At 38.5% G+C, this 27,435-nt stretch overlaps 1 protein-coding gene across 4 annotated transcripts in view; it reads right to left on the bottom strand.

The window, feature by feature from the left end:
* The window catches only part of KIF4A (kinesin family member 4A), a 128,146-nt gene that overhangs the window by 57,592 nt on the left and 43,119 nt on the right, over positions 1–27,435 (bottom strand). For all 4 annotated transcript variants that reach the window (XM_070290308.1, XM_070290309.1, XM_070290310.1 and 1 more), the window contains exons 8-10: positions 16,939–17,055; positions 16,135–16,310; positions 9,420–9,481 (exon numbers count right to left, since the gene is read on the bottom strand). In XM_070290308.1, the coding sequence (XP_070146409.1) occupies positions 9,420–9,481; positions 16,135–16,310; positions 16,939–17,055 (355 nt within the window). The remainder of the gene's footprint in view (positions 1–9,419; positions 9,482–16,134; positions 16,311–16,938; positions 17,056–27,435) is intronic.

Below are 27,435 nucleotides of genomic sequence, written 5' to 3'. Positions count from 1 at the left end.
CTGATTTCTTTATTGTTATTAAACTTCCATGTATCATTCATGCAAGTTGACAAGCTCCAAAGTAATGATACATTTTACTCAATAGTTTCTTTCCCTCTAAAAATTTCCAAGCTTTCTCCATATGGAGAAAATACAATGGAAACCAATGTTTCCTCTTTTCAGATGCTATTTAACTGCCAGTGCCACAAGGAATTCAAGTTGAGTATGTGCAAATTGACAAATAGGCTCAGAAAATCTATACAAAAGCTTCAATGACACACATTCAAAAAAGAAAAGTATTTAACCTAAGGAAAAAAGCAAAAAAAATCATGTATGTAAAATAAATTTTGTTAAAAAGCCTTAAGAAACACCTCTAAAAGTATAACTGTACATTTTTGAGCAAAGAGGCAGCATCTTTATTTCTCTGAAAAACATTGAACAATTGAGCTAAATTGATTCTTTTATCAACTGTTTCTTAAAATCTGTTACTTTTGTAGCTGAAATTATATCCTACAGGTTATTCTAGGTAGTCAGAAGTCTGAAATGATTTTGGTTAGTCTTGTCTTACATGAAACAAGTCTATACTAAATTGAAAGGAAAGGAAGATAGGTCAACTGCTTCTAAACTGGCTACACTAGAACGAATGTTTAGCAGACCCTTTAAAGGATCCAAGCTTTCTTCAGTTTCTTTATCCAACATTCTTAAAATATTATCAGAAAACCAAGATTAAATGATCCAAAGAGGGAGGAATTCAAAGAGAAAGGCAGTCATTTCTGGGTGATAAAATTATGGCAATTTTAAGATTTATTCTTTATACTTTTCTAAATGTCCTACAAGAAGCAATGTATCACTTTTATAATCAGAAAAAATGATTGAGTTATTGAAAAATAAGGAAATTAAAATAAAATAGCTTCACACCAAACTCCAAATGGAAAAATAAAAGCAACATAACTACTAGAAGAAAACATGGGTGAATTCCTCTTTAATCTTGGCATAGGAATCAAAATTCAGAAATCAAAATTCAGAAACATGAGGAGAACATTAAAAACAATGTAGCCACTTTGGAAAATGGTTTGGCAGTTTCTCTAAAAGTCTATGAGACCCCGAAATTCCACTTGTACCTTCCCAATAAAAAACATATATCCATACAAAAATTTGCAATTGAATGTTCATGGCAGCATAATTGCTAATAGCCCCAAAGTTGAAACAACCCAAAAGTTCATCAACTGGGAAACTGATAGACAAAATGTGGTATATCCAGACAACAGAGTACTATTTAACAATGAAAAGGTATGAAGTACTGATAATCTCAGAAATATTATAGGTCAAAGAAATCAGATAAAAAGTTCACATACAGCAAGATTCCACATATATGAAATGTCCATAATAGGCAAATCTTATAGAAAGCAGATTAGTGATTGCCTGGGTTTGGGAGTAGGAATAGAAGTGACTACAACTGGCACAAAGGATCTTTTTGGAGTGATAGAAATGTTCCAAAATTGGATTGTGGTGATAGCTACACAACTCTGTAAATTTACTAAAAACCACTGAATTGGGACTTCCCTGGTGGCGCAGTGGATAAGAATGTGCCTGCCAATGCAGGGGACATGGGTTCAATCCCTGGTCCAGGAAGATTCCACATGCTGCAGAGCAACTAAGCCTGTGTGCTGCAACTACTGAGCCCGAGTGCTGCAACTACTGAACCCCTGAGCCTAGAGCCTGTGCTCCACAAGAGAAGCCTTGGCGATGCGGAGCCCTCACACCACAACAAAGAGTAGACCCAGCTCGCCACAACTAGAGAAAAAAGCCTGTGCAAAGCAAGGAGACCAAGTGCAGCCAAAAAATAAATAAATAAATAAAAAGTGAAAAAAAAAAAAAACCCATCAAATTGTATACTTAAAGTGAATGGATTTAATGGTATATAAAGTATATCTCAATAAATCTAGAGGTTAAAAAAAATCCAGAGGTAATAAAAAATGACTCATAAACTTTTACTACATAAAAATTTATTTTTTTGCATGATTCAAAAAAACCAGGAACAAAGTACAAAACAAATTAGGAGAAAATATTTGTGACACACACTACAGACAAAAGACTAATACCACTAATATAAAAAGAACTATTGAAAATAAGGGCCAAAATTAGGGCGATTATCATAAAAAGAAAGAAAGAAAATACCAAGTACTGGCAAGGATGTGGAGAAATCAACATTTGTGCACTTCTGGAGGAATGTAAAATAGTGTAGCCACTATGGAAAAGGGTATGGAAATTTAATAAAAAATAAAAAATAGAATAAATATATGATCCAGCTATTCCACTTCTGGGTATATACCCAAAAAACTGAAAGCAAAGTTATTTGCATACCCATGTTCATAGAAACATTATTCACAATACTCAAGAGGTAGAAGCAACCCATGTCCATTGACACATGAAGGGATACACAACATGTGGTATATACATACAATGGAATACTATTCAGCCTTTAAGTGGAACAAAATTCTGGGATTTCCCTGGTGGTTCAGTAGGTAAGAATCCACCTTGTAGACTTCCCTGGTGGTGGAGTGGAGAAGAATCCTCCTGCCAATGCAGGAGATATGGCTTTGATCCTCGGTCTGGGAAGATTACAATAGAATGGGAAAGACTAGAGATCTCTTCAAGAAAATTAGAGACACCAAGGGAACATTTCATGCAAAGATGGGCATAATAAAGGACAGAGATGGTATGGACCTAATAGAAGCAGAAGATATTAAGAACAGGTGGCAAGAATACACAGAAGAACTGTACAAAAAAGATCTTCATGACTCAGGTAACCATGATGGTGATCACTCACCTAGAGCCAGACATCCTGGAATGCAAAGTCAAGTGGGCCTTAGGAAGCAACACTACGAACAAAGCTAGTGGAGGTGATGGAATTCCAGTTGAGCTCTTTCAAATCCTAAAAGATGATGCTGTGAAGTGCTGCACTCAATACGCCAGCAAATTTGGAAAACTCAGCAGTGACCACAGGACTGGAAAAGGTCAGTTTTCATTCCAATCCCAAAGAAAGGCAATGCCAAAGACTGTTCCAACTACTGCACAACTGCACTCATCTCACATGCTAGCAAATTAATGCTCAAAATTCTCCAAGCCAGGCTTCAACAGTACTTGAACAAAGATCTTCCAGATGTTCTAGCTGGATTTAGAAAAGGCAGAGGAACCAGAGATCAAATTGTCAACATCTGTTGGATCACAGAAAAAGCAAGAGAGTTCTAGAAAAACATCTGCTTCTGCTTTATTGACTACACCAAAGCCTTTGACTGTGTGGATCACGACAAACTGTGGAAAATTCTTAAAGAGATGGGAATACCAGACCACCTTACCTGCCTTCTGAGAAATCAGGATACAGGTCAAGAAGCAACAGTTAGAATCGGACATGGAACAACAGACTGTTTCCAAATTGGGAAAGGAGTACATCAAGGCTGTATGTACTGCTTATTTAACTTATATGCAGAGTACATCATGAGAAATGCTGGGCTGGATGAAGCACAAGCTGGAATTAAGATTGTTAGGAGAAATATCAAGAACCTCAGATATGCAGATGACACCACCCTTATGGTAGGAAGTGAAGAACTAAAGAGCCTCTTGATGAAAGTGAAAGAGGAGAGTGAAAAAGTTGGCTTAAAATTTAATATTCAAAAAATGAAGATCATGGCATCCAGTCCCGTCACTTCACTGGCAAACAGCTGGGCAAACAATGAAAACAGTGAGAGACTTTAGTTTTTTGGGCTCCAAAATCACTGGAGATGGTGACTGCAGCCATGAAATTAAAATATGCATGCTCCTTGGAGGAAAAGCTAAGACCAACCTAAAGAGCATATTGAAAAGCAGAGACATTACTTTGCTGACAAAGGTCTGTATAGTCAAAGCTATGGTTTTTCCAATAGTCATGTATGGATGTGAGAGTTGGATTCTAAAGAAAGCTGAGTGCCAAAGAATTTATGCTTTTGAACTGTGGTGTTGGAGAAGACTTTTGAGAGTCCCTTGGACTGCAAGGAGATCCAAGCAGTCCATCCTAAAGGAAATCAGTCCTGATTTCCTTTTAAAATTCATTGGAAGGACTAATGCTGAAGCTGAAGCTCCAATACTTTAGCCGCCTGATGTGAAGAACTGCCTCATTGGAAAAGACCCTGACGCAGGAAAAGATTGAAGGTGGGAGGAGAAAGGGACAACAGAGGATGTGATGGTTGGATGGCATTACCTACTCGATGGACATGATTTTGAGCAAGTTCTGGAAGTTGGTGATGGACAGGGAAGTCTGGCGTGCTGCAGTCCATGGGGTTGCAAAGAGTCAGACACAACTAAGCAACTGAACTGAACTGAACTGAATTGGGAAGATTCTACATGCTAGGGAGCAACTGAACCCATGTGCTACAACTACCGAGCCCTTGTGCTGTAACTACTGAAGCCCACATGCCTAGAGCCTGTGTTCCACAAGAAAAGCCGCCACAATAAGAAGCCTGTGCCCCTGCAATGAAGAGTAGCTTTTACCCGCTTGCCTCAACTAGAGAAAGCCCATGCATAGCAACAAAGATCCAGCACAGCCAACATAATAATAAAATAAAAAGAATCTGCCTTGCAATGCAGGGGACATGGTTTGATCCCTGGTTGGGGAACTAAGATCCCACACTCCTCAGAGCAACTAAGCCCATGCACCACAACTACAGAACCCATGTGCTGCAACTACTGAGCCCGCGTGCCACAACCAGACTTGTGCACAGACTTGTGCACCACAATGAAAGATCCTGCATGACACAACAAAGATCCCCCATGCTGCAACTAAGACACGACTCAGCCAAATAAATGGCACCCCACTCCAGTACTCTTGCCTGGAAAATCCCATGGACGGAGGAGCCTGGTAGGCTGCAGTCCATGGGGTCGTGAAGAGTCGGACACGACTGAGCGACTTCACTTTCACTTTTCACTTTCATGCACTGGAGGAAATGGCAACCCACTCCAGTGTTCTTGCCTGGAGAATCCCAGGGATGGGGGAGCCTGGTGGGCTTCCATCTATGGGGTCGCACAGTTGGACACGACTGAAGCAACTTAGCAGCAGCAGCAGCAGCCAAATAAATAAATAAATAAATATTTTAAAAAGAGGAAGGAAATCCTCACACATACTACAACATGGATGAAACTTGAAGACATCATGCTAAGTGAAACAAACAGTCACTAAAGGATAAACAATACAATTATTATTCCATTCATATGAGGTACTTAGAGTAATCAATAAAAGTAGAATTATGATTGCCAGGGGCTGGAGAGAAGGGGAAACAAGGAGTTGTTTTTTAATGGGTACAGTTTCGGTTTTGCAAGATGAAAGAAAAAAGTTTGTGGAATGGATGGTGCTGCTGATTGCTCGATATTGTGAATATACTTAATGCCAATGAACTGTATACTTGAAATGGCTAAATTTTTTATGCATATTTAATCACATTTTTTGAAGAAGGCAATGGCAACCCACTCTAGTAATCTTGCCTGGGAAATCCCTTGGATGGAAGAGCCTGGTAGGCTACAGTCTATGGGGTCGCGAAGAGTTGGACACGACTGAGTGATTTCACTTTTAATTTTCACTTTCATGCACTAGAGAAGGAAATGGCAACCCACTCCAGTATTATTGCCTGGAGAATCGCAGGGACGGGAGCCTGGTGGGCTGCCATCTATGGGGTTGCACAGAGTCGGACACGATTGACGTGACTTAGCAGGAGCAATCACATTTTTTTAAAAAAGGACCATCGGATCCAAAAACCCAATAAAAAATGGGACACATGAACAGACAGTTTACCAGAAAAAGAGATAAAAGTGGCCCTGAAACATTTGGGAAAAAAAGCTAAAATTCATTCACGATTAAAGAAATGCAAATTAAAACAACACTGAGATAGAATTTCTCTTGTATCAGATTAGCAAAAGTTGAAAATATATGACAACACATTCTACTGGCGAGGCTGTGGGGAAAAAAGCACTCTTACACACTGCTGTTGGGAATACAAATGGGTATAATTCTGGAAGGGAATGTGGCAATATCTAACAAAACCACACATGCACTTACCTTTTGCCCCAGCAATCCCATTCCTAGAAACCTACTCTGAAGAAAACTAACAATATGAAAATATATACAGGGACTTCCCTGGTGGTTCAATGGCTAAGATTCCACACTCTCAATACAGGGGGTCTGAGTTCTATCCCTGGTCAGGGAACTAGATCCCACATGCCACAGCTAAGAGTTCACATGCCACAACTAAAGACCACCCATGCTGCAACTAAGACTCGGTGCAGCTAATAAGGAAAGAAAGAAAAAGGAAGAAAATATACATATAAAAGGTTATTCACTGCAGCATGTCTGTAATTGCAAAATATTGGAAACAACCTAAATGCCCATACACAGGAGAGAAGGTGAATTACTATGTATGGCACATATACACAGTAAGAGTACCATGGAGCTGTACAAAAAAGAATGAGGAAGACTTATGAACTGATAAATGACTTTTAGAAAATACTGAAAAAAGCAAAGCCACAAAGTATATTTATAGTGTACTACCATTCATATGAGAAAGAAGGGGATATGAAATCATACACAAGCAACCGCTCATTTGTACAAAAGAAATATAGGAAGAAACTAAAGAGACTGATTAAATACAGGGGTTAGGAGAATGTGGTGGTAAAGAAGTAGAAATAAGGGTGGAATGGGACAGGATAGCAGGGACAAACAGGAACACTTCTCTGAGTATGCATATTTTTTTCTTTAAAAATAAAACACTGTGGTAAAAAGCATAGCATAAAATTTACCATCTTAACATACAACACTTTGTTGTATGCACATTTTAAAGTGTACAGTTTAATAGTGTTAGTATATTTACACTGTTGTGCAATGACTCTCCATAACTTTGCCTTCTTGTAAAACTGAAACTCCATACCCATTCAACAGCAACTCTCCATCCCTGGTCTATTCTTTTAGTTTCTGTCACTGCTTTTATTCATAGAGTGCTCTTTACCTTCACCTGTATGCAGAGAACTTTGTCTATATTTTTTTCTAGTTCTCTTGTAGGTTTTTTCTTTTTTTATATTGTAAAAAAACACATGGGCTTCCCAGGTGGCTCAGTGGGTAAAGAACCTGCCTATAATGTAAGAGACATTAGAGATATAGGTTCAATTCCTGGGTCAGGAATATCCCCTGGAGGAGGGCACGGCAACTCACTCCAGTATTGTCGCCTGGAGAATCTCATGAACAGAGGAGCCTGGAGGGCTACAGTCTGTAGGTCACAAAGAGTCAGACACGACTGAAGTGACTGAGCACAGCACAGTACAGCAAAAAACATATAATATAAAACTTGTCATCTTAACTGCTTTTAAGTGTACAGTTGAGTAGCATTAAGTATATTTACATTGCTGTGAAACAGATCTCTAGAAATGTTTCATCTTGTAAAACTCAAATTATATACCCATTAAATAATAACTCCCCTTTTGGCCCTCCCCTAGCCCTTGGTAACCACCATGCTACTCTTCATTTCTGTGGATTTGACTACTTTAAATTCCTTATATAAGGGGAATCATACAGTATTTGTCTTTTTGTGACTTGATTGTTTTACTTACATAATGTCCTAAAGTTTCATTCATGTTGTAACATGTGACAGGATTTCCTTCCTTTTAAAGGCTGAATGATATTGGGACAGATCAAGGGCAGGAGGAGGAGGGAACAGAGGATGAGATGGTTGGATGGCATAGCAACTCAATGGACATGAGTTTGAGCAAACTCTGGGAGATAGTGAAGGACAGAGAAACCTGGTGTGCTGCAGTTCATGGGGTCACAGAGTCAGACATGACTGAGAGACTGAATGATAACAACAACAACAACAACAACAACAACATTTTGTTGTATGTATATATTGTTGCTTAGTCGCTAAGTCATGTCCAATTCTTTTGTGACTCCGTGGACTGCAGCCCATCAGGCTCTTCTGTCCACGGGATCTATTATGAATAGGTGGGTAAGCAAATATCTCTTTGAGACCCTGTTTACAGTTCTTTAAGATATATACCCAGAAGTGGGATTCCTGGATCATATGGTAGTTCTATTTTTAATTTTTTGAGCTACCTCCATACTGCTTTCCATAGCATTTATATCATTTTACAATCCATTCAACAATGTACAAAGGTTGTAATTTCTCCACATTCTCCTTGCATCCTTTTCCAACATTTGTTATTTTCTGTTTGTTTTTTTTTCAATAGTAGGCATCCTGACAAGGTATATGGTGATATCTCATTGCAATTTTGATTTGCATTTCTCTGCTCTGAGTATATCTTTTTGTAAAACCCTGACTCTTAGACCATCAATAATGCTTCACATACTCTTCATATACCTCAAATATAAACAATTAAAACCAACCGAGCAAGATGTAGGGGGATCCACAATGGAATACAAACAGTAACTTTGGGAAACAGTATCTTGCCTGGATACTTTAAAGTCTAAAGACAAAAAGAACTGTACATATATGCTGTAATCTAGTCACTAAAAGTCTTTCTCACAGGGGTATGGGCTAACAATTCCAAAATTATTTTATGTGTCTACTAGAACTGAACTAGTAAGTAAATAGAACGCAAATAATGAGAGCTGGTTTTTCACTGCTGGAGAAAGAAGTTATAAATAAAGAGTGGGAAGATTAAAATAAACCCTGTAATGTTAGATTGGAATCAGAGGTATTAGTCTAAAATCATGGTTTTTAACATATATACAGTTAGATAGATATAAAAATACAGATATATGTGTGGGTTACTGTACATATAGATATTTCCTAGCTCTACTCACTGAGAGGGCCTAGAAGTAGTGATATCCCAGTAACAATGAGCACACCTAATGCCCAGATATGTTTCTAAGTACCATTTTCCAACTAAAAGAAAAAACAGGGCTCCTTAGACATATGATTGATTCCAGAGCTGAGGCAGGGAAAATACAACATCTGGTGGAAATGCTTAAAAACTTGACCGTGTGTTAAAGAATACAAGAGCTACTCTGAAGGTGTTCCTAGTGGACAAGAAACAAAAAATAAAACGAGATATAAAACAAATGATGATAGTATTGGGTGTTAATGCATAGAATAAAATAAATACCCATGGGTCTATATGGCTATAAATACATAATCAGATAAATAAGTGGTAGGAGGAGAAAAATAGCTCTTTCTCGTAGTAGGATTCCAATTAATACATTTCTGAGGCCAGAACCCATGCTTTTTCTATTTTATCAGGTTGTCTCAAAGCTAACTAGCCAAGTCCTAAATGGACAGCAAGTTTGTTAAGATCCCTACCTTGACACCAAGTGCTATCAGAAACTTTAGAATATCAGGGGGGAAACAACTATGAGGAGAAAAAGGCTCTGTTAGAATATACATTTAAAATTAGTCTACGGCTCTTACTTTATAGATCCAGGCAGGGTACCTCCATGGGCTTGTAGCAGCAAAACCTGTAGCTGCTGGACCTGGAAAAGGCAAAGAAAAATAGTCAGCTAGTTATCAATCAAAACTACTTATCCCTACTCAGCAAAATTATCATAATTAGCAGTAGGGTAATTTTACTTGATGTTTTTGAACTGTGGTGTTGGAGAAGACTTTTGAGAGTCCCTTGGACTGCAAGGATATCCAACCAATCCATCCTAAAGGAGATCAGTCCTGAGTGTTCACTGGAAGGACTGATGTTGAAGCGGAAACTCCAATACTCTGGCCACCTGACGTGAAGAACTGACTCATTGGAAAAGATCCTGATGCTGGCAAAGATTGAAGGCGGGAGGAGAAGGGGATGACAGAGAATGAGATGACATCATCGACTCAATGGACATGAGTTTGGGTAAACTCTGGGAGTTGGTGATGGACAGGGAGGCCTGGCATGCTGCAGTCCATGGGGTCGCAAAGAGTCAGACACGACTGAGCTGAACTGAATTTTACTTGATGCCTATGAAATCTAAGGCATATCTTAGGTATTACAGAAAGCAACATGGTTGATGATTCAATGATAAAAAGACAATCAGCACTACATGAATAACTAGTACTTAGAAGATGTCATCTCTTTTACCTAAGCATCTTCATGAGTTTATTGAGCCTCTATTCTGGTTTTTTTTTTTTTTTTAAATCAGACTTAGCACTGAGCTAGGCAATGTTGGGGGGGGGGCACAAAATAAACTCTTGTAGTTTATTATCTAGTTTACAATCTAGTTGATGAAGACAAGACTAAGGCCTGAAAAAGTAGGAAATAACACAAGACAGAAAATGCTAAGTCATCAAGTATACTTAAGTACTTTAGGGTTCTGAGAAGAAGCAAATTAATAAAATCCCACAATAGTTTAAAGGAGGCTTTGTGGGGATGGATCTTAAACCAGAGTGCACCTGTAATCATTGTCTCCATTTCCTCTTATGACAAAAGAGAAGCTGTTCTGCTTGAGTTTTGGATCCCAACTCTTCTTGCCTTCTGATAAATCTTACTCTATTTGTTATCCCCTCTCTCTTCTATATATGTGACTTCTCTCTTTTTACGGTATCCTTCCTATTAAGATTAAAACATGTTCAAGTCTCTACCATCTTAACAGTACCTCCCCTAATCCCGCTTCCTATCACTTTTTGCTTGATTTCTGTCCTTCATAAAGTTTAAGAGAATAGTCTACACCCACTGCCTCCATTTCTGTTGCTCTTCTCTCACTTGCTCTTTAACTTATTCTAATCTGATCTGTGCCCACAACATTCCACTGAAATAACTTTGGATAATGTCACCAATGATCTATATGTTACTATATCCCATGGGCATTTTTTAGTCTTCATCTTATTTGACTGTTTGGTAGCATTTGGGTTACCAGACACCACACTTTCCTGCTTTTCCTTCTATTTTTCAAGCTGATCTTCTAGTCAATTTCTTAGTTCATCTTTGCTCCAATTGTCTTTTAGGTGATAAAAGTTCCTCAAAGCTCTCTGCCTATAGTTTCAATTACCATTTATTAATAAAAACTGGTGACTCCCAAATTTATCTCAAACACAGATTTTTCTGAATTTAGAACTTTTAAAATGCAAGAACACTAGTATTTTACATTTACTATCACATCATTATTTCCAAAGCATGACTACACATGTGATTTCATTTGATCCACACAGATTTCTCTGGGCTTCCCTGGTGGCTCAGCAGTAAAGAATCAGCCTGCAATGCAGAAGCCATGGGTTCAGTCCCTGGGTTGGGAAGATCCCCTGAAGAAGGAAACGGCAACCCACTCCAATATTTTGCCTGGAGAATCCTATGGACAGAGGAGCCTGGTGGGCTACAGTCCATAGGGTTGCAAAGAGTCAGACATGGCTTAGTAACTAAACAACAACACAGATTTCTAAAGCATTTACAGGGAACAAGGTTGTTTGATAGGGGGAAACTGATATTTTACTTCCATTTTATCAACAGGAGCCTTCAGGCAAAAAGCTTAGGGACGATTTGCTGGCCATCAGTGAAGGAACTGCTGGTAGGGGAGTGCTGTTCCCTCCAATCCAGCTCTCTCTCCCTTGCAACCTGCAAGTAAGGCTTACATCCAATTGCAGGGAGAAGAACTTTCTTGTTCCTTGAAAAGCCACTACCACTCCACTGGGGAGAGACAGTGGGAAAAGTCAAGGGCTGGCTATCAGGTGACCTGGTTCCTGTCAGCCTGCCCTGAACCACCATATTCATTTCTTAGACCCTAGTGTCTTAAAATGGGGATAAAGATACCTGCTGTGTTCATTGGCATATTATGATGATAAAATTAAATAATGAATATAAAAGGGTTTTTCTGAACCATGTCAAGGTGAGACAGGAAATCTGAAACAAAGGGAGCTTCTTTAAGGCCTGAGTCTAGTCCCTGGAGCCAGACACCATGGAAGATGGTTTAGACATAATGTCTCATTAAGTCCTCAAATCAGCCCTGAGGGGACTATTACTACTGGGAAATATTAACATTATTAATAAATAATACTGGGAAATGAGTATTACTATTATTGAAAGTGTTAGTCGCTCAATCATGTCATTTGCGACCCCATGAACTGTAGCCCACCAGGCTCCTCTGTCCATGTGATTTCCCAGGCAAGAATACTGGAGCGATTGCCATTTCCTTCTCCAGGGGATCTTCTCAACTTTTTTGAATTTAGAACCTTTATACAGAACTATCTACTTAATATTTCCACTTAGTTGTCTGCTGTCCCAAACCTGGTTTTTCTCTAGTGTATTCTGGTTCAGTGAATATGCAGTTTCACATGGCAGAAAGCTGGGTGTCATACCTTCACCCCCTTATCTAACCCACTGGTCACTTCTTTCTATCACTACCACCACCCCAAGTCCAAGCCACCACTTTTCTTTCTCTTGGGCCATTGCAGTAACTTCTTAAGTGGTCTCTATGAGTATATTTTTGCTCCACCATAATCTATTTGTGCACAGCAGCCATACCATCTTTCAAAATTGTAAATTATTAATGCTGCCACCTAGCTTAAAATCATTTTTAACATAGTACATGAGGCTTCAATCAGGCCTCTGACTGAAAGGAAATGGCAACCCACTCCAATATTTTGCCTGGAGAATCCTATGGACAGAGGAGCCTGGTGGGCTATAGTCCATAGGGTTGCAAAGAGTCAGACATGACTTAGTAACTAAACAACAACAACACAGATTTCTAAAGCATTTACAGGGAACAAGGTTGTTTGATAGGGGGAAACTGGTAATCCAGTCTGATTACCCGTTCCTTGCTCTCTCCACTCTAGCCACAATAGTCTTCAAATGCACTATACTCATTCCTAACTCAAGACCTTTGCAGACATGCTATATGTCTGGCACTGTTCTAAGTGCTTTATATGTATTAACTCATTTAACCCTCATAAAAACTCTATGAAGCAGGTACTATTATTATTATTTTTGTTTTATAGATAGGGAAACCGAGGCACAGAGAACTCGCCCAGGGTACATAGCTAGTGAGGTATAGAGCCAGGATTTGAACCCGGGCAGCTTGGCTGCATTGTCAATACTCTTTCCCATTATACTCTGATACACACACTATTGTGCTTTGCAGGTGACTCAGTGGTAAAGAACCCACTTGTTAAGCAGCAGATGCTGATTCAATCCCTGGGATAGGAAGATCCCCTGGAGAAGGAAATGGCAACCACTCCAGTAGTCTTGCCTGGGAAATCCCATAGATGGAGGAATCTGGTAGGCTACACCCCAGGGGTCACAGAGAGTTGGACACAACTTAGCAACTAAACAACAACATGTATTTCTTCTCTCTGGAATCTTCTTTCTTTTCTGCGTAGACGATTCCTACTTCATCTTTCAGATCTCAGCTCAAATGTAGTTACCTTAGGGAAGCCTTCTTTTCAGAGTAGATATTTAACAGAAGATCCTGTTCATACTTTCACAGTGCTCTATAGTACACTATTCCAGTTTATAATACATTGGTATGACTGTGTGCTTAATGTTTGTTTGTCTCTCCTATTAGGAGAGTTCCATGAAGGCAGAAACTATCTTCTTTGCTCAACAATATATTCCAGCACAGTACCTGGCACATAATAGTGTTCAGTAAATTTTTATTGTTGGAATGGATGAACAAATAAATGACCAGGAAGAAAAGCATTTCTGGCAATAGGAGTACACATGAAAGCAAACAAAGAAGCAGCACTGAATAAGGTACTTTATAATTAAAGTGATTTTGTAAACAGGTAAATTACTTATATTTTCTATAGTGAACCTTAGGAGGAAGGAAATAAAGGACAGTAAAAGGAGGGAAGACAACAGATTAAATGAGGTGTAATTATTATCACTGAGGAGGAAGCTAGAGATGGAGTGAGCACTAGACTGTTGAGAAACACTAGATTCCCACTGGGAAGAGTACTATACCAAGAAAAGCTGACACCCCTGCCAAGGGGGCCAATCTCACTATCTGCTATTCTGCCAGTGCTATTGAGCTGTTGCACAGTCATACTGATACCACCACAAATTCATGTTCCTAGTCAGCTACTTCTTCCATTTCCAAGACTTTAAGCCTTCTGAGGTCTCTTCAGTCCCTCAATGCTATCAATCTGCTTGATTGCTCTTAGAAGATGACCTTGTCTTCTATTTCTCTGAGAAGAAAATGGTCATCAGGCTGAAAATTGCTCAGTTTCCCTTCTTGTTTATCTAAATTAGTGTCACTGTATCCTTCCTATTCTAACCTCTTTTCTTTTAGTCTTATGGGCAGGTATCCCCTCTACTGTCTAAGGTGAATCCCTTTTTATTTGTGCAGAGGATCTCAACTGAAAGAAAACACCTTATCAACTCATTCCTATTCTCAGTCTCTCCAAGTCTATCCCAACCAGTCTCTGGTTCTTTCATATGCTCAAGTCTCTTCCATATTTCAAAAAAAAAAAGAAAAAACCACAGATTTATATCCCTTGACCCATGACTACCAGCTACTGTCTTCTTTTATCTTGCCTTCTTGAAAGAAGAGCCTACCAACTTCCTCCACTTCCTTGTCTAGCATTCACTGTCCATCCCATAGCAATCTGTTCTTATCATTCCCCTGACCCTCTTCTCACTGCAGTCATCAATAGCTTTCTTGCTGATTAAAAAAAAAAATCAATGGACCTTTTTAACCCTTATCTTTACACTTCTTTATAAATTTATACTTTTGATAGCCCTCCTTGAAACTTTCTCCCCTTGTCTTCCATGAACCACTGATTTTCTTCCTACCTGTTTGCTCTTTCTTCATCTCCCTTGCTGTCAGCTCTCCTTTCCCCCTTCCTTAAATACTGCTGTTACCCCTGAGTTCTATCTAGCCTTCGTCTCTCTTCTTTGCCATTTGCTCACTCAGCAAATATTGAGTAAGTGCCTTTAACATGCCAGGCACTCTTCGATTTCATCTACTTTGTAACATCAGGTACCATCTAAATTCTCACTTTTGTCGCTTAGTCGTGTCTGACTCTTTGCAACCCCATGGACTATAGCACGCCAGGCTTCCCTGTCCATCACCAATTCCCGGAGCTTGCACAAACTCATGTCCATGGAGTCAGTGATGCCATCCAACCGTCTCATCCTCAGTCATCTCCTTCTCCTCCTGCCTTCAATCTTTCTCAGCATCAGGGTCTTTTCCAATGAGTCAGTTCTTCACATCAGGTGGCCAAAGTATTACAGCTTCAGCTTCAGCATCAGACCTTCCAATGAATATTCAAGACTGATTTCCTTTAGGATGGACTGGTTGGATCTCCTTGCAGTCCAAGGGGCACTCAAGAGTCTTCTCCAACACCACAGTTCAAAAGCATTAGTTCTTCGGTACTCAGCTTTCTTTAAGGTCCGACTCTTACATCTGTACATGACTACTAGAAAAATCATAGCTTTGACTAGACAGACCTTTGTTGGCAAAGTAATGTTTCTGCTTTTTAATATGTTGTCTAGGTTTGTCATAGCTAAATGCTGATGACATACAAATCTGTATCTTCAGACCTCTCTACATTAAACCCGCATACCCAGCCAAGTTTGAATAACTCTACTTAGATGTTCCTCAAGAGCTTCAAACTCAAAATGTCCCAAACTGAATTTCATCATTTCCATTTCCCTGCCTGACCCCTATTTTCCTCCTAAATTCCCTGACTCAATGATTGTTACTACCATTTATTCAGTTGTCCAAGCAAAAAACCTGGGAATCAACTTTGATTTTCCCTACCTACCCTTTCACATCAAATCTGTAGCCACATTTGTAAGCTCTATACATTCTACCTCCTTGGGTTTTTTGTTGTTGTTGTTTCTGTCAATAATTTGTCCCCCTTTCTTTATCTCTATTGCTTCTGTCTTTAGTTCAGGCCATAGTGTTTACTTGAATTATTATAATTCTTTAACCAGTCATATAAGGACCTTTGGGATCTGACTCCTGCACACGTCTCTTGCCCCAACTCTCACTGCTCACTTCTTTATCAGTGAAATATCCAGTGTCACCCTCTAATCTTAAATATGACCAAAAAACATGTTCATAGGAGTTACTTTAACATGTCCTCATACTAACAGAATGCTTAACCAACATCTCTAAAGTCCTGGTGGAGAAAAAGCTGAGAAATAGGAGCTCTATCATTCCACTCACATACTTGTAATTTTCCCCATCAAATGTTAAGTCCCTTCTACCTGTTGCTTCAGATGATTAAGTTCAGCTGTCTGGGGATCAATATTAACAACAGGTTTGTTCTTGATTTTTCTTGCTCTGTCAGCATAACGAAGAGTGTTTAATGTTTCCTCTAGATTGGAGTCAGCAGGACTCACACAGGCTATCATAAGAGTGTGGCTATTACCTCCTAGAGAATCTGAAAAAGAATAATGGAAGGAAGTGAAATCCAAGTAGGACGCAAGCAAAGCTGTCCATTGGGTTGGATACTTCAATCTCAGAGCCGTAAGAAAATAATTCTTAAGTATCTACAAATTTCCTATTGCATCAATATAAACACATCAAGAATTTCTGCTGTGTAAAATGATATAGTTTAGCATGCTATTACATGTGTCCTCCTTAAGTGAGACTGTGACATCAGCAGTTAATCGGGTTAAAACAACCGGGGCCTGGGCCAAGTAAGTTAGGAGCCACTATTAGGAGTAAACATTCTTTGGATGCTTCCTCTAGGTAGATTTTAACTTTTTAGGGAATTCTGCTTGTCAGCATTAATAAATACAGTAAGCAAGTTCATTTCCAGATACAAAGTACTAAGTACAGTTGACACTCTACAGATTTTTTTGGCTCTCAAATCCATATATGAAGACATTTTTCCATTACCTTAGAAGCCTGCTTGCCAGCAGGTCTCTCTCCTGTTTATCAATTGGACATTTCTGTATGTAATAGTCCAAAAATCTGGCTTTTTATTAATATCTGTCCTATCTTTGCATTCTCATCACTATCATTCTAAGTTACTTTCTTATTTCTTAGAGGCACTTTGGGCTTACCTTGAAGCAGTCGAGTCAACTTGGAATCTCTGTAGGGCACAAAGCCACACTTTTTGTCATCTCCAAGAGCACTGATTACATTCCCCAAACATAGGAGGCCTCGGTTAATATTAATACCTAATAATAGGAAAGAAAATTTAAATTGCTTGGTAACATCTAACATATACCTATCCTGAGAAAGAGAAAAGAATAAAGACCCCATAGAATTATTAAGTTAGCAATCTTAAGGAAACCTCTTAATCCTGTTCACTTTTCCGAGAGTGTCTTTTTTTTCCCCAAACAGAAAGCTCTCTATAAAAGAAAAACATTATTTAAAAATCTTTAGTGTTCTTATCAAATATTCTTATGCTCTTTGAGAAACACACCATATTTTCCCTAGGTGGAATGGACAGAAACGGGAATAAACATAATGCTGGTAAAAGCTGGTGATGTCCACTCTGATATTTTACTTTCTTTCCATCTCTTCCTCTTTCAAACAGTTGGTCTTCCAATTAAGTAAAGTTCAAAGGGCAAAGGTGAAAGCACAATTAAGTCAGTTGGCACTTCTTACCCTTTTCCATGGAAACAAAGCAGACAGATAACAGATCACCATGACAACAACCACTTGTATAGTTATTTACGTTTTATACTTTCCTCTTGTTTCAAACAAAGTAAACATTCTTTTCCACTTCTTAAATTCCAAGGTTTACTTTTTAAACATTGTAATAATCTGAGGTCCCTTGAAAGCCTCCATGGTTATGTTTATCTTGGAAAGTCTATACAGTATAATGATTACAATCATGGAAAGTCTATATAGTATAATGGTTAAATGCATGGGCAATGGTGGCTAGGTTCTAATCCTGGCTTTGTCACTGACTAGTTATGCAATTTTGGGTAAGTTCTACAGAAGGGGGCAAATCTACCCAGTTCATAGATTGTGGTGGGGAGTTAATAAGATACCTTACACAAAACAAAGTCATATGATATATAAATGGCATGATGATTGTTAGTGCTATTCTACTTTACTTATTAGCCACTGGACTCCCTTATAGATCTATATCTATAAGATCTATATAACAACTATATCTATAAGATCCTTAAATAGATCTATATCTATAAGATCTATATAACAACTATATCTATAAGATCCTTAACTCCAAAATTCCTCTCTGACTGCATCCTACTACCATCCTTCCGTTTCTTTCATGGATGCTGTTCTTCACCCTTATTGTGGCTACAAATTTACTGACACTCTTTCTTTCTCTTTTTCGCTGCACCACATGGCATATAGGAACTTAGTTCCCCGACCAAGGATTAAACCTGCACCGGCTGAAGCAGAAGCGTGGAGTCTTAACCACTGGACCAGCAGGGAAATACCAACTGACTCTTTCTAATACCCTTGGTAGATCATCTTTCCTGGGCCTTAAACTACCTATTCTGAACCCTGCAGTCATTTCGGTTATACTTTCCCAAGCACTCATTAAACCCATGACTTTCTGCCATTCCCACCATGTCAATTCCCAGGCCTAGGTTAAACCAGCTGTGTGTGCGCGCGCGCACATGCACGCACATGTGTGCTTCTCTCCACACTGCAATGCTGAAGAAAGTTACATAATCAAATGGACTGGATTCATCCATTATAAAACATGCTATCTGACCTTGGCTGAACCCTTGGTCAATTGATCATCTTCTCTTCTTCATTCTTCCTTCACCATGGCAGCTATTCTAAACACTCATCATTTCCAAGACTGGAAATCTACCTTCACTCTATTAGTATACGATTTCAACAAATACATTATGGTGATCAATTCTTCACAAGGGCTCCCTAACTTCCCCTCTCCTCACTTCACAGTCTTTCCTTTACTGTTACTGATTCCTCTGTTCTTCTCCCTGTTTCAGTAGGAAATAACTACCTTTATTTTCCCTTCAGCCTCTGCTGGTGTTTCTATTCCCTTAATTTTCCCAGGGACCCTGGATTGTTCAATCTTCCACCTTCCTCTTAGATCTTCAATTTATTTTCCCTTTAAAAATTCCTTCTTTTCAGTTTATTCACATGTTCAAATATCCCAATATATAAGGCTGAGTGCCAAAGAACTGATGCCTTCAAACTGTGGTGCTGGAGAAGACCTGAGAGCCTCTTGGACAGCAAGGAGATCAAACCAGTCAATCCTAAAGGAATTCAATTCCTAAAGGAAATCAATGCTGAATACACTGGAAGGACTGATGCTGAAGCTCCAATATTTTGGCCACTTGACATGAAGAGCCAACTCATTGGAAAAGGCCCTCATGCTAGGAAAGATTGAAGGCAAGAGGAGAAGGGGATGACAGAGGATGAGATGGTTGGATGGCATCACTGGCTCGATGGACATGAGTTTGAGCAAACTCCAGGAGAAGGTGAAGGACAGGGAAGCTCGGCATGCCGCAGTCCATGGGGTCGCAGTCAGACATGACTGAGCAACTGAGAATGATGACAATGAAGACAAAAACAGTTCCATCAAGCAACCATCTCTTTCTTTTCCTTTTACTGCTATTTTCCAGGGCCATTTATCCCATCCAGGATGTGAAGGAGATCCTGGTAAGATTAATCAAACCTCACCATTGCCTGTACTAATCCTCATATTAGTTCAGTTCTTTCTCTTCTTACACATTTTGGCCAAACAGAACATTGTGCCATCTTATTGGCCCATATCCCATCTGGGATGTGAAGGAAAGACTGCTGAGGTGTTTCAAACCTATTAAGCAAAATGTCCATCTATTACTTCACAGGAACAACAACAAAAGCCCAGATAAGCCCTGAGAAGAAATTATGGGTACTGTGATCTAAGCAAGAAGCACAGACTTAAGAATAAAAAGGCTGAATTTTTTCTTCAAATGAGAGTTGGGGTTTTGGAATAGAAAGGAGCAAGGGAAATGAATGTCTCTCTGGAAAGAAATCATCACAAAAGAGCATTTGATTTTCTGTTGTTGAGAGAGAAATTCTTGACATGGATGGAGAAAATATATCATAAAGACTGGGAAGAACATGTCTGAAGAGACTTAAAAGTTCTGATCAAGTATGGCTATGGAGAAAAATGTCTGGATAAAGTTGTAAGACCAGAAGTTCCTCTTCTCTTGAAAAGATTGAGAATGGATCAAGTGAGGAAAGGATCAAGAATACTACTCAATAGCTTCAGGTATTTGTTCACTAGGGCAACAAATAAATAATAGAGATTTTAACTTTAAAAGGGGACTAGAACTTCACAAGTATAATGAACACATGTTACAATAGATTTTACAACTAGATTAAAAGGGTATATTTGTCACAGGAGAGAAAAACAAGGTAGGAGAGAAAGGAGGCAGCTCTCTATGAAGCAGTTCTCAACTGGGGACAATTTTGCTTCTGTAGGACTTTTGACATCTGACAAAACGTGGTCCACTGGAGAAGGCAATGACAAACCACTTCAGTATTCTTGCCTTGAGAACCCTATGGACAGTATGAAAAGGCAAAATATAGGACACTGAAAGATGAACTTCCCAGGTTGGTAGGTGCCCAATATGCTACTGGAGATCAGTGGAGAAATAACTCCAGAAAGAATGAAGGGATGGAGCCAAAGCAAAAACAACACCCAGCTGTGGATGTGACTGGTGATGGAAGTAAAGCCCAATGCTGCAAAGAGCAATATTGCATAGGAACCTGGAATGTTAGATTCATGAATCAAGGCAAATCGGAAGTGGTCAAACAGGAGATAGAAAGAATAAACATCGACATTCTAGAAATCAGTGAACTAAAATGGACTGGAATGGGCAAATTTACCTCAGATGACCATTATATCTACTACTGTGGGCAAGAATCCCTTAGAAGAAATGGAGTAGCCCTCATAGTTAACAAAAGAGTCTGAAATGCAGCAATTGGGTGCAATCTCAAAAACAACAGAATGATCTCTGTTTGTTTCCAAGGCAAACCATTCAATATCACAGTAATCCAAGTCTATGCCCCAACCAGTAATGCTGAAGAAGCTGAAGTTGAACAGTTCTATGAGTACATCATGCAAAATGCTGGGCTGGATGAAGCACAAGCTGGAATCAAGATTGCTGGGAGAAATACCAATAACCTCAGATATGCAGATGACACCACTCTTACGGCAGAAATTGAAGAGGAACTAAAGTGCCTCCTGATGAAAGTGAACGAGGAGAGTGAAAAAGTTGGCTTAAAACTCAAGGTTCAAAAAAGTAAGATCGTGGCATCCGATCCCATCACTTCATGGAAAATAGATGGGGAAACAATGGAAACAATGACAGACTTTATTTTGGGGGGTTCCAAAATCACTGCAGATGGTGATTGCAGCCATGAAATTAAAAGATGCTTTGTTCCTTGGAAGAAAAGCTATGACTAACCTGGACAACATATTAAAAAGCCGAGCCATTACCTTGCTGACAAAGTTCCATCTAGTCAAAGCTATGGTTTTTCCAGTAGTCATGTATACACATGAGAGTTGGACTATAAAGAAAGCTGAGCACCGAAGAATTGATGCTTTTGAACTGTGGTATTGGAGAAGACACTTGAGAGTCCCTTGGACTGCAAGGAGATGAAACCAGTCAATCCTAAAGGTAATCAGGCCTGAGTGTTCATTGGAAAGACTGATGCTGAAGCTGAAACTCCAATACTTTGGCCACCTGATGCGAAGAACTGACTCATTGGAAGAGATCTTGATGCTGGGAAAGACTGAAAGCAGGAAGAGAAGGGGATGACAGAAGATGAGATGGTTGGATGGCATCACCAACTTGATGGAAATATGTTTGTGCATGCTCCAGGAGTTGGTGATGGACAGGGATGCCTGCGTGCTGCAGTCCATGGGGTCACAAACAGTAGGACATGACCAAGTGACTGGACTGAACTGAACTGAGGACATTTGGTGATATCTGGAGACATTTTGGTTGTCACAACTTGCGAGGTCAGGGGGAGTACTACTGGCATCTTGTGAGTCGAGGGCAAGGATGCCACTAAACTTTCTACAATGCCCTGGACAGTCCCTGCTTCCCAATATTATTTGACCCAAAATGTCAATAGTGCAACAGCTGAGACACCCTGCTCTGTATGAGAAGAAAACATGTATGAGCCTAAGGCAGGTAGCACAGATTAGGGGGGGAAAAGAAGTAATATGATAGTATAGATATACTCTGCATAGTCAGAGAGAAAGGGAATGATCTGTTACTGCAATTGGTCACAAGACTTACAGGAGTAACTACTGAGAGGTGATAGGGTGAAAAGGAACTTAATTGGGAGACAGAATCTTAGCTCAAACTCTGCCTCTGGTACTTATCAGTGTGTATGACCTTGGACAAGTCACTAAAACTTTCCTTTTATCCATAAAACAGGTGTAATACATACCTTACTTACCTCATGAGGCTATGATAAAAATCAAATGTGATCTATAAAGTGCTATCCACATGTAAGTTATTATTAATAGGACAGAGAAACTTAGATAATGTAGTTATTTGCTAAATTACATGACACTGAAAGCAGAGCACCCAATACAGTCCTTATCTATTCTCATGACAATTTCTTCAGCAAAAGGATACGGCAAGAAGGAAATGGCTGCTTTGGCCTTCGAGTCGACACACATGGAAGAACTGACAGTGTAAGTGAAATGATGAGAATCTGGTTATAAGGGACCGAGGTGCAGGATCAAATATCAGTACACTAGACGTTAAGAAAACAGATTTCTAGAACTCAGGGGAAAAAATAGTTATGCTTCTGGTACTGAAAGTCTAAAGGGGGAAAAGTATGAAAGGCTTTCAAAAAATAAAATTGTAATTATTTAGACACACATTATTCCAATAAAAATTGATATAGCTTCACAGGAATCAATGTAACAAAACCGCATACAAAAAGAACACAGAGAACATTAGACGAAGTTCTGTTCAAACATAGAAGACTGACCATCAGCATTTCTTTCCCCACTAAGATACCATTAAAAGGAATTTAGAAAGTAATAACCGATAAGATCACAGAGCACAGGAGAGGAAATACCAACAGGCAAGAGATCTCAATGTTTTTAGAGTACAGGTGGAGAGCAATAACTGAATCAGCAAGACGGAGGAGCCTCAATCTAATGTGCCTGCAAAGGGACAATAATGATGATGACAGTGATAATAACAGCTAAGTTATATAGTGTTTACTAAAAGCCAGATTCTGTTCTGGGAACTTTATACATATTACCTCACTTAACCCTCACAGTGGCCCCATAAAGTGTGCATAAAGCATGATTATCCTTGTGTCAACAGATATAAGAGCTGAGGCACAAAGAGGTTAGGTAACTTGCCTAAGGTCACATAGCTAGTAAGTGGCAGAGTCAGAATTCAAATGGAGGCAGTTGGGCTCCAAAGTCCATGATCCTAACCTCTATGCTCTATGGAAATGAGCTTATTTGCTCCCTTAGAGGCACCAGATACCTTGGAAAGACAAGAGACTTGAGGCTGAAAAGATGGGGTTGGTAGAAACTATATTTAAAGAAATCTTAAACTCTCAAGTCTTCCCTCCAGAGCCATGTGACTACTGTATCCCCCATTCTCAACCATTCCTAGTCTACTCAGTGGGGTAGACTTTCCAATACCAACCCATTAAATGTTGGTATTCTCTTTGGACTGTCTTAAGGTTTTTGCTTACTATATACATTCTTCCTGGGTTATCTCATCCTTGCCTAGAGTTCCAATAAACATCTGTATTAATGACTCCCTCAAATCTGCATCTCCAAACCAGACCTCTTTCCTGTTGTCCAAAGCTATATTTTATCTGCCGACTGAATAACCTCCAGTGGGCTGTGCACACATGACATTGCATAACACAGACTTGAACAACACAGAATTCATCTTTCAGTGCAAATCTATTTCACTTTCAGCACTGTTCCTCTTCATTGTCTCACCATCTAATCAGTCACCCAACAAACAGCAAATCTGAGATATCCTGGACTCTCCCACTTTTATCACCTCATACATTCGAGTCCTTTTCATCATTTAGTGAATATGTTAAATATTCTAGGCACTGTGCTAGGCATTAGAGATACAAAAATGAATAAGTCACAATCCCTACTTTCAAAGAGTTAAAAATATAAAGGGAGAGAGACACACCAACAAAAAATAATTGCAAATATAATATTAAAGGAAAAGATAAATATAGTAAAAATGAGTTTTCATAGGAGGGACTGGGAATTGAAAATTTGAGCTGAATTGTGAAGAATGACTAGGACAATGCTGATGGAGGAGGGAAGAGTAGGAAAAAAGAATATAAGGGCATTCCAGGCAGAGAAGTAACATATGTCAAGGCACATATTTGTGAGAGAGGGCATCATACATTTAGGAACTACAGGTAGTTCAATAGGAAAACAGTGCAAGTTACGAAGTAAAGAGTAACAAATAATGAGTCCAGAGGACAATTAGGGGCAGATCATAAACAGCATATGTCATGCTCAGGTATCTGTATTTCCCCTGTAGAACAGTGGTTTTCAAATTGTGTTCCTCAGGACCTTAGGGATACTTCAGGGACCCACAAAAATACTGTAGAGTTTCTGTAACTGTAATTTGAATTTTGTTTTAAAAATTATTTTTATTGTGGTAAAATATATATAACATAAAATGTACCATTTTAACAGCTTTTAAGTGTACAGTTCAGTGGCATTAAGTACATTTACACTGTTGTGCAACCATCACTGCTATTTAAAATTATTTTAACTATTTTAAATAAAACTGCATTTAAATGGCTCATTCTAATATGCTATAAAGCAAACCTTAACACACTGGAGTCTACTGACACATTATCTTGTACAGCAAGGTTAATTAATTTTTCTGCAGTCTTTGAATATACCTTTATTATTTGTATGTTTGAATTTTTTGCAAATGTGTAATTTGAGGTTGTAGCTGTGCACAAGACTTTTGCCCAGTTTCTGTGCACACTCACAGAAAATTGTACAAATAACTGTACCACTGTAGCACATGAGCTTGTACTGAAACACCAGACAGAGGCAGTTACTCAATTCATGTGCTCATCACATTTTCATAGTCAGTTGTGTGGTACCAAATTAATATGGAACTCAACATGTTACGATATGCTATTAAAGACAGTTTCACAATCTAGGTAGCCATTGATGGATGAATCAATAAAGAAAATGTGGTACACACATACAGAGGAATATTATTCAGCCACCAAAAAGAAGATCTTGCCTTTTTTAACATGGATGGACTCTAAGGGCATCATGCTGAGTGAAATAAATCAGATGGAGAAAGACAAACATTGTATGTCCTTACTTATATGTGGAATCTAAAAAAGCTGAACTCATAGAAAGAGAGTAGAATGGTGGTGGCCAGAGGCTGAGAGGTAGGGAAAATAGGGAGATGTTGGTCAAAGGCTACAAACATCCAGCTATTAGATGAGTAAGTTCTGGGATTTCACATACAGCATGGTGACTGTAATCAACAGTACTGTATTATGTACTTAATGGTTGTTAAGAGAGTAAATCTTTTTTTAATTAAAACATTTTTATTGAGATAACATTGGTTTATAACAATATATGTTCCATGTGCACAAGATTACACTTCTACTTCTATATACACTATAGTGTGCTCACCATTAAAATTTTAGTTTTCATCCATTACCATACAGTTGATTCTCTTTACTCATTTCATCTTTCCCTGACCCCCTTGGAGTAAAGTTTAAATGTTATCACCACACACACATACAAATGGTAATCAAATGAGGAGATGGAGGTGTTAACTAACCTTATTGTGGTAATCATTTTATAATAAATACATGTGTCAAATCATCACATTGTACAACATAAATATAATATATACTATATGTCAATAATATCTCAATAAAGCTGGGGGAAAAAATGAAATGCAATAGTATATATGAAGCACTTAGCCAACGGCACTCAAAAAAAGATGATTTCAGTGCTTCTTATAAGCTTTGTGAGTGTCTTGTTGGACATTAAGTTATTATATAACATAAATTAGGAAATATATCATTAGTGATCCAACACTGAATTTAAATGTCCTATCACTTCTCATCAAAGCTCCTAGATCAGTTTAATAATTGAAGAGACTGCAAAGTAGGCTGTTAAAAAATATTCATAACTCATAATTATGTATTAGTATGAATCAGGATTTTCTTGATAATGTATGACAAGGAAAAATTACAGAAAAAATTAGATACAAAACCTTAAATAAGATTGTCATCCAGAATCCCCATCATGTCATATACTAAGAACTAAGAATGTTCATTGGAGCCTAGTGTGCAAAAGTCTGGAACCAACCTAATGTTCATCAATAGGGAAATGGTGTAATAAATACCATGGCACATCTATACAATATATGGACATGAAAAAGAACACAGTAGAGGTGTATATGCTAATGTGGAACAATCTCCATAAATAAAGAGTAGATTAGAAGAGAGTACATAGAATGCTTCCACTTAAATAGAGAGACTGTCTAAACACCTAGACAAGGGATCTGGGGAGAGAGAAAAAAATATTTTTGTTTATACTGCATTAAAAATATTTATTTTGAAATAGTTACAGATTCACAGGAAGCTGTAAGGAATATGTACAGCAAGGTCTTGTGTACCATTCACTCAGCCTCCCCCAATGGTAACATCTCTCATAAACATAGTACAATAATCAGCAAAGGGAAATTAACATTAGCACAATCCCCAGATGTTATTTAGTTTTTATATATACTCTGTGTATGTGTATAGTTCTGTATAATATCACATGTATAACTTCATGAAATGATCAACAAAATCAAGATACAGAACTTTTCTATCATCTTAAGGGTCTCCTGTACTACCCTTTCTAGGCACACTTACCTCTTCACACCCCAATCCTTACGCCCTGACAACCATTAATTTTTCTCCCCTACAATTTTGCTAGTTCAACAATGTATAAACAGCACATAGAGTGTTTAACCTTTTGAGACTAGCCCTTTTGTTTCCCACTCAGCATAACAATAATAATCCATCCAAGGAGTCTATTTCAATAGTTCATTCTTTTTTACTGCTGAGTAGTATTACATAGTGTGGATATACCAGTTTGTTTAACCATTCATTTACCTGCTGATAAACATTTGAGATGCTTCCAGTTTTTGGTTATTACAGTAGAGCAGCTATGAACATTTATGTACAGGTTTTTGTGTGAACATTCACTTTCTCTGGAATAAATGTTCAATAGTGCAATGTATGAGAAATTCGATTTCACCACATTCTTGCCAGAATTTGATATTTTTTCTTTTAGTTATTTTGAGAGGTATGCAATCTTCTTGTGGTTTTCACTTGCATTTGGTTAATGACTAAGGATGCTAAACATCTTTTCATGTGCTTACTGCCATCTGTATATTCTCTTCAGTGTAGTATCTGTTTGTGTCTTGCTCATTTTCTAGTTGTATTGCTTTTTATAATACTGAATTTTGAGAGTTCTTCATATATTCTAGATACAAGTCCTCTGTTAAATGTATTGCATTTTTTACCATGAACAATTTCATGATATACAA

This window comes from Ovis canadensis, chromosome X (assembly GCF_042477335.2).
Source record: "Ovis canadensis isolate MfBH-ARS-UI-01 breed Bighorn chromosome X, ARS-UI_OviCan_v2, whole genome shotgun sequence".
Classification (NCBI taxonomy): Eukaryota; Metazoa; Chordata; class Mammalia; order Artiodactyla; family Bovidae; genus Ovis; species Ovis canadensis.
The sequence above is the reverse complement of the archived record's forward strand: the minus strand, read 5'-3'. Positions and strand labels throughout refer to the sequence as shown.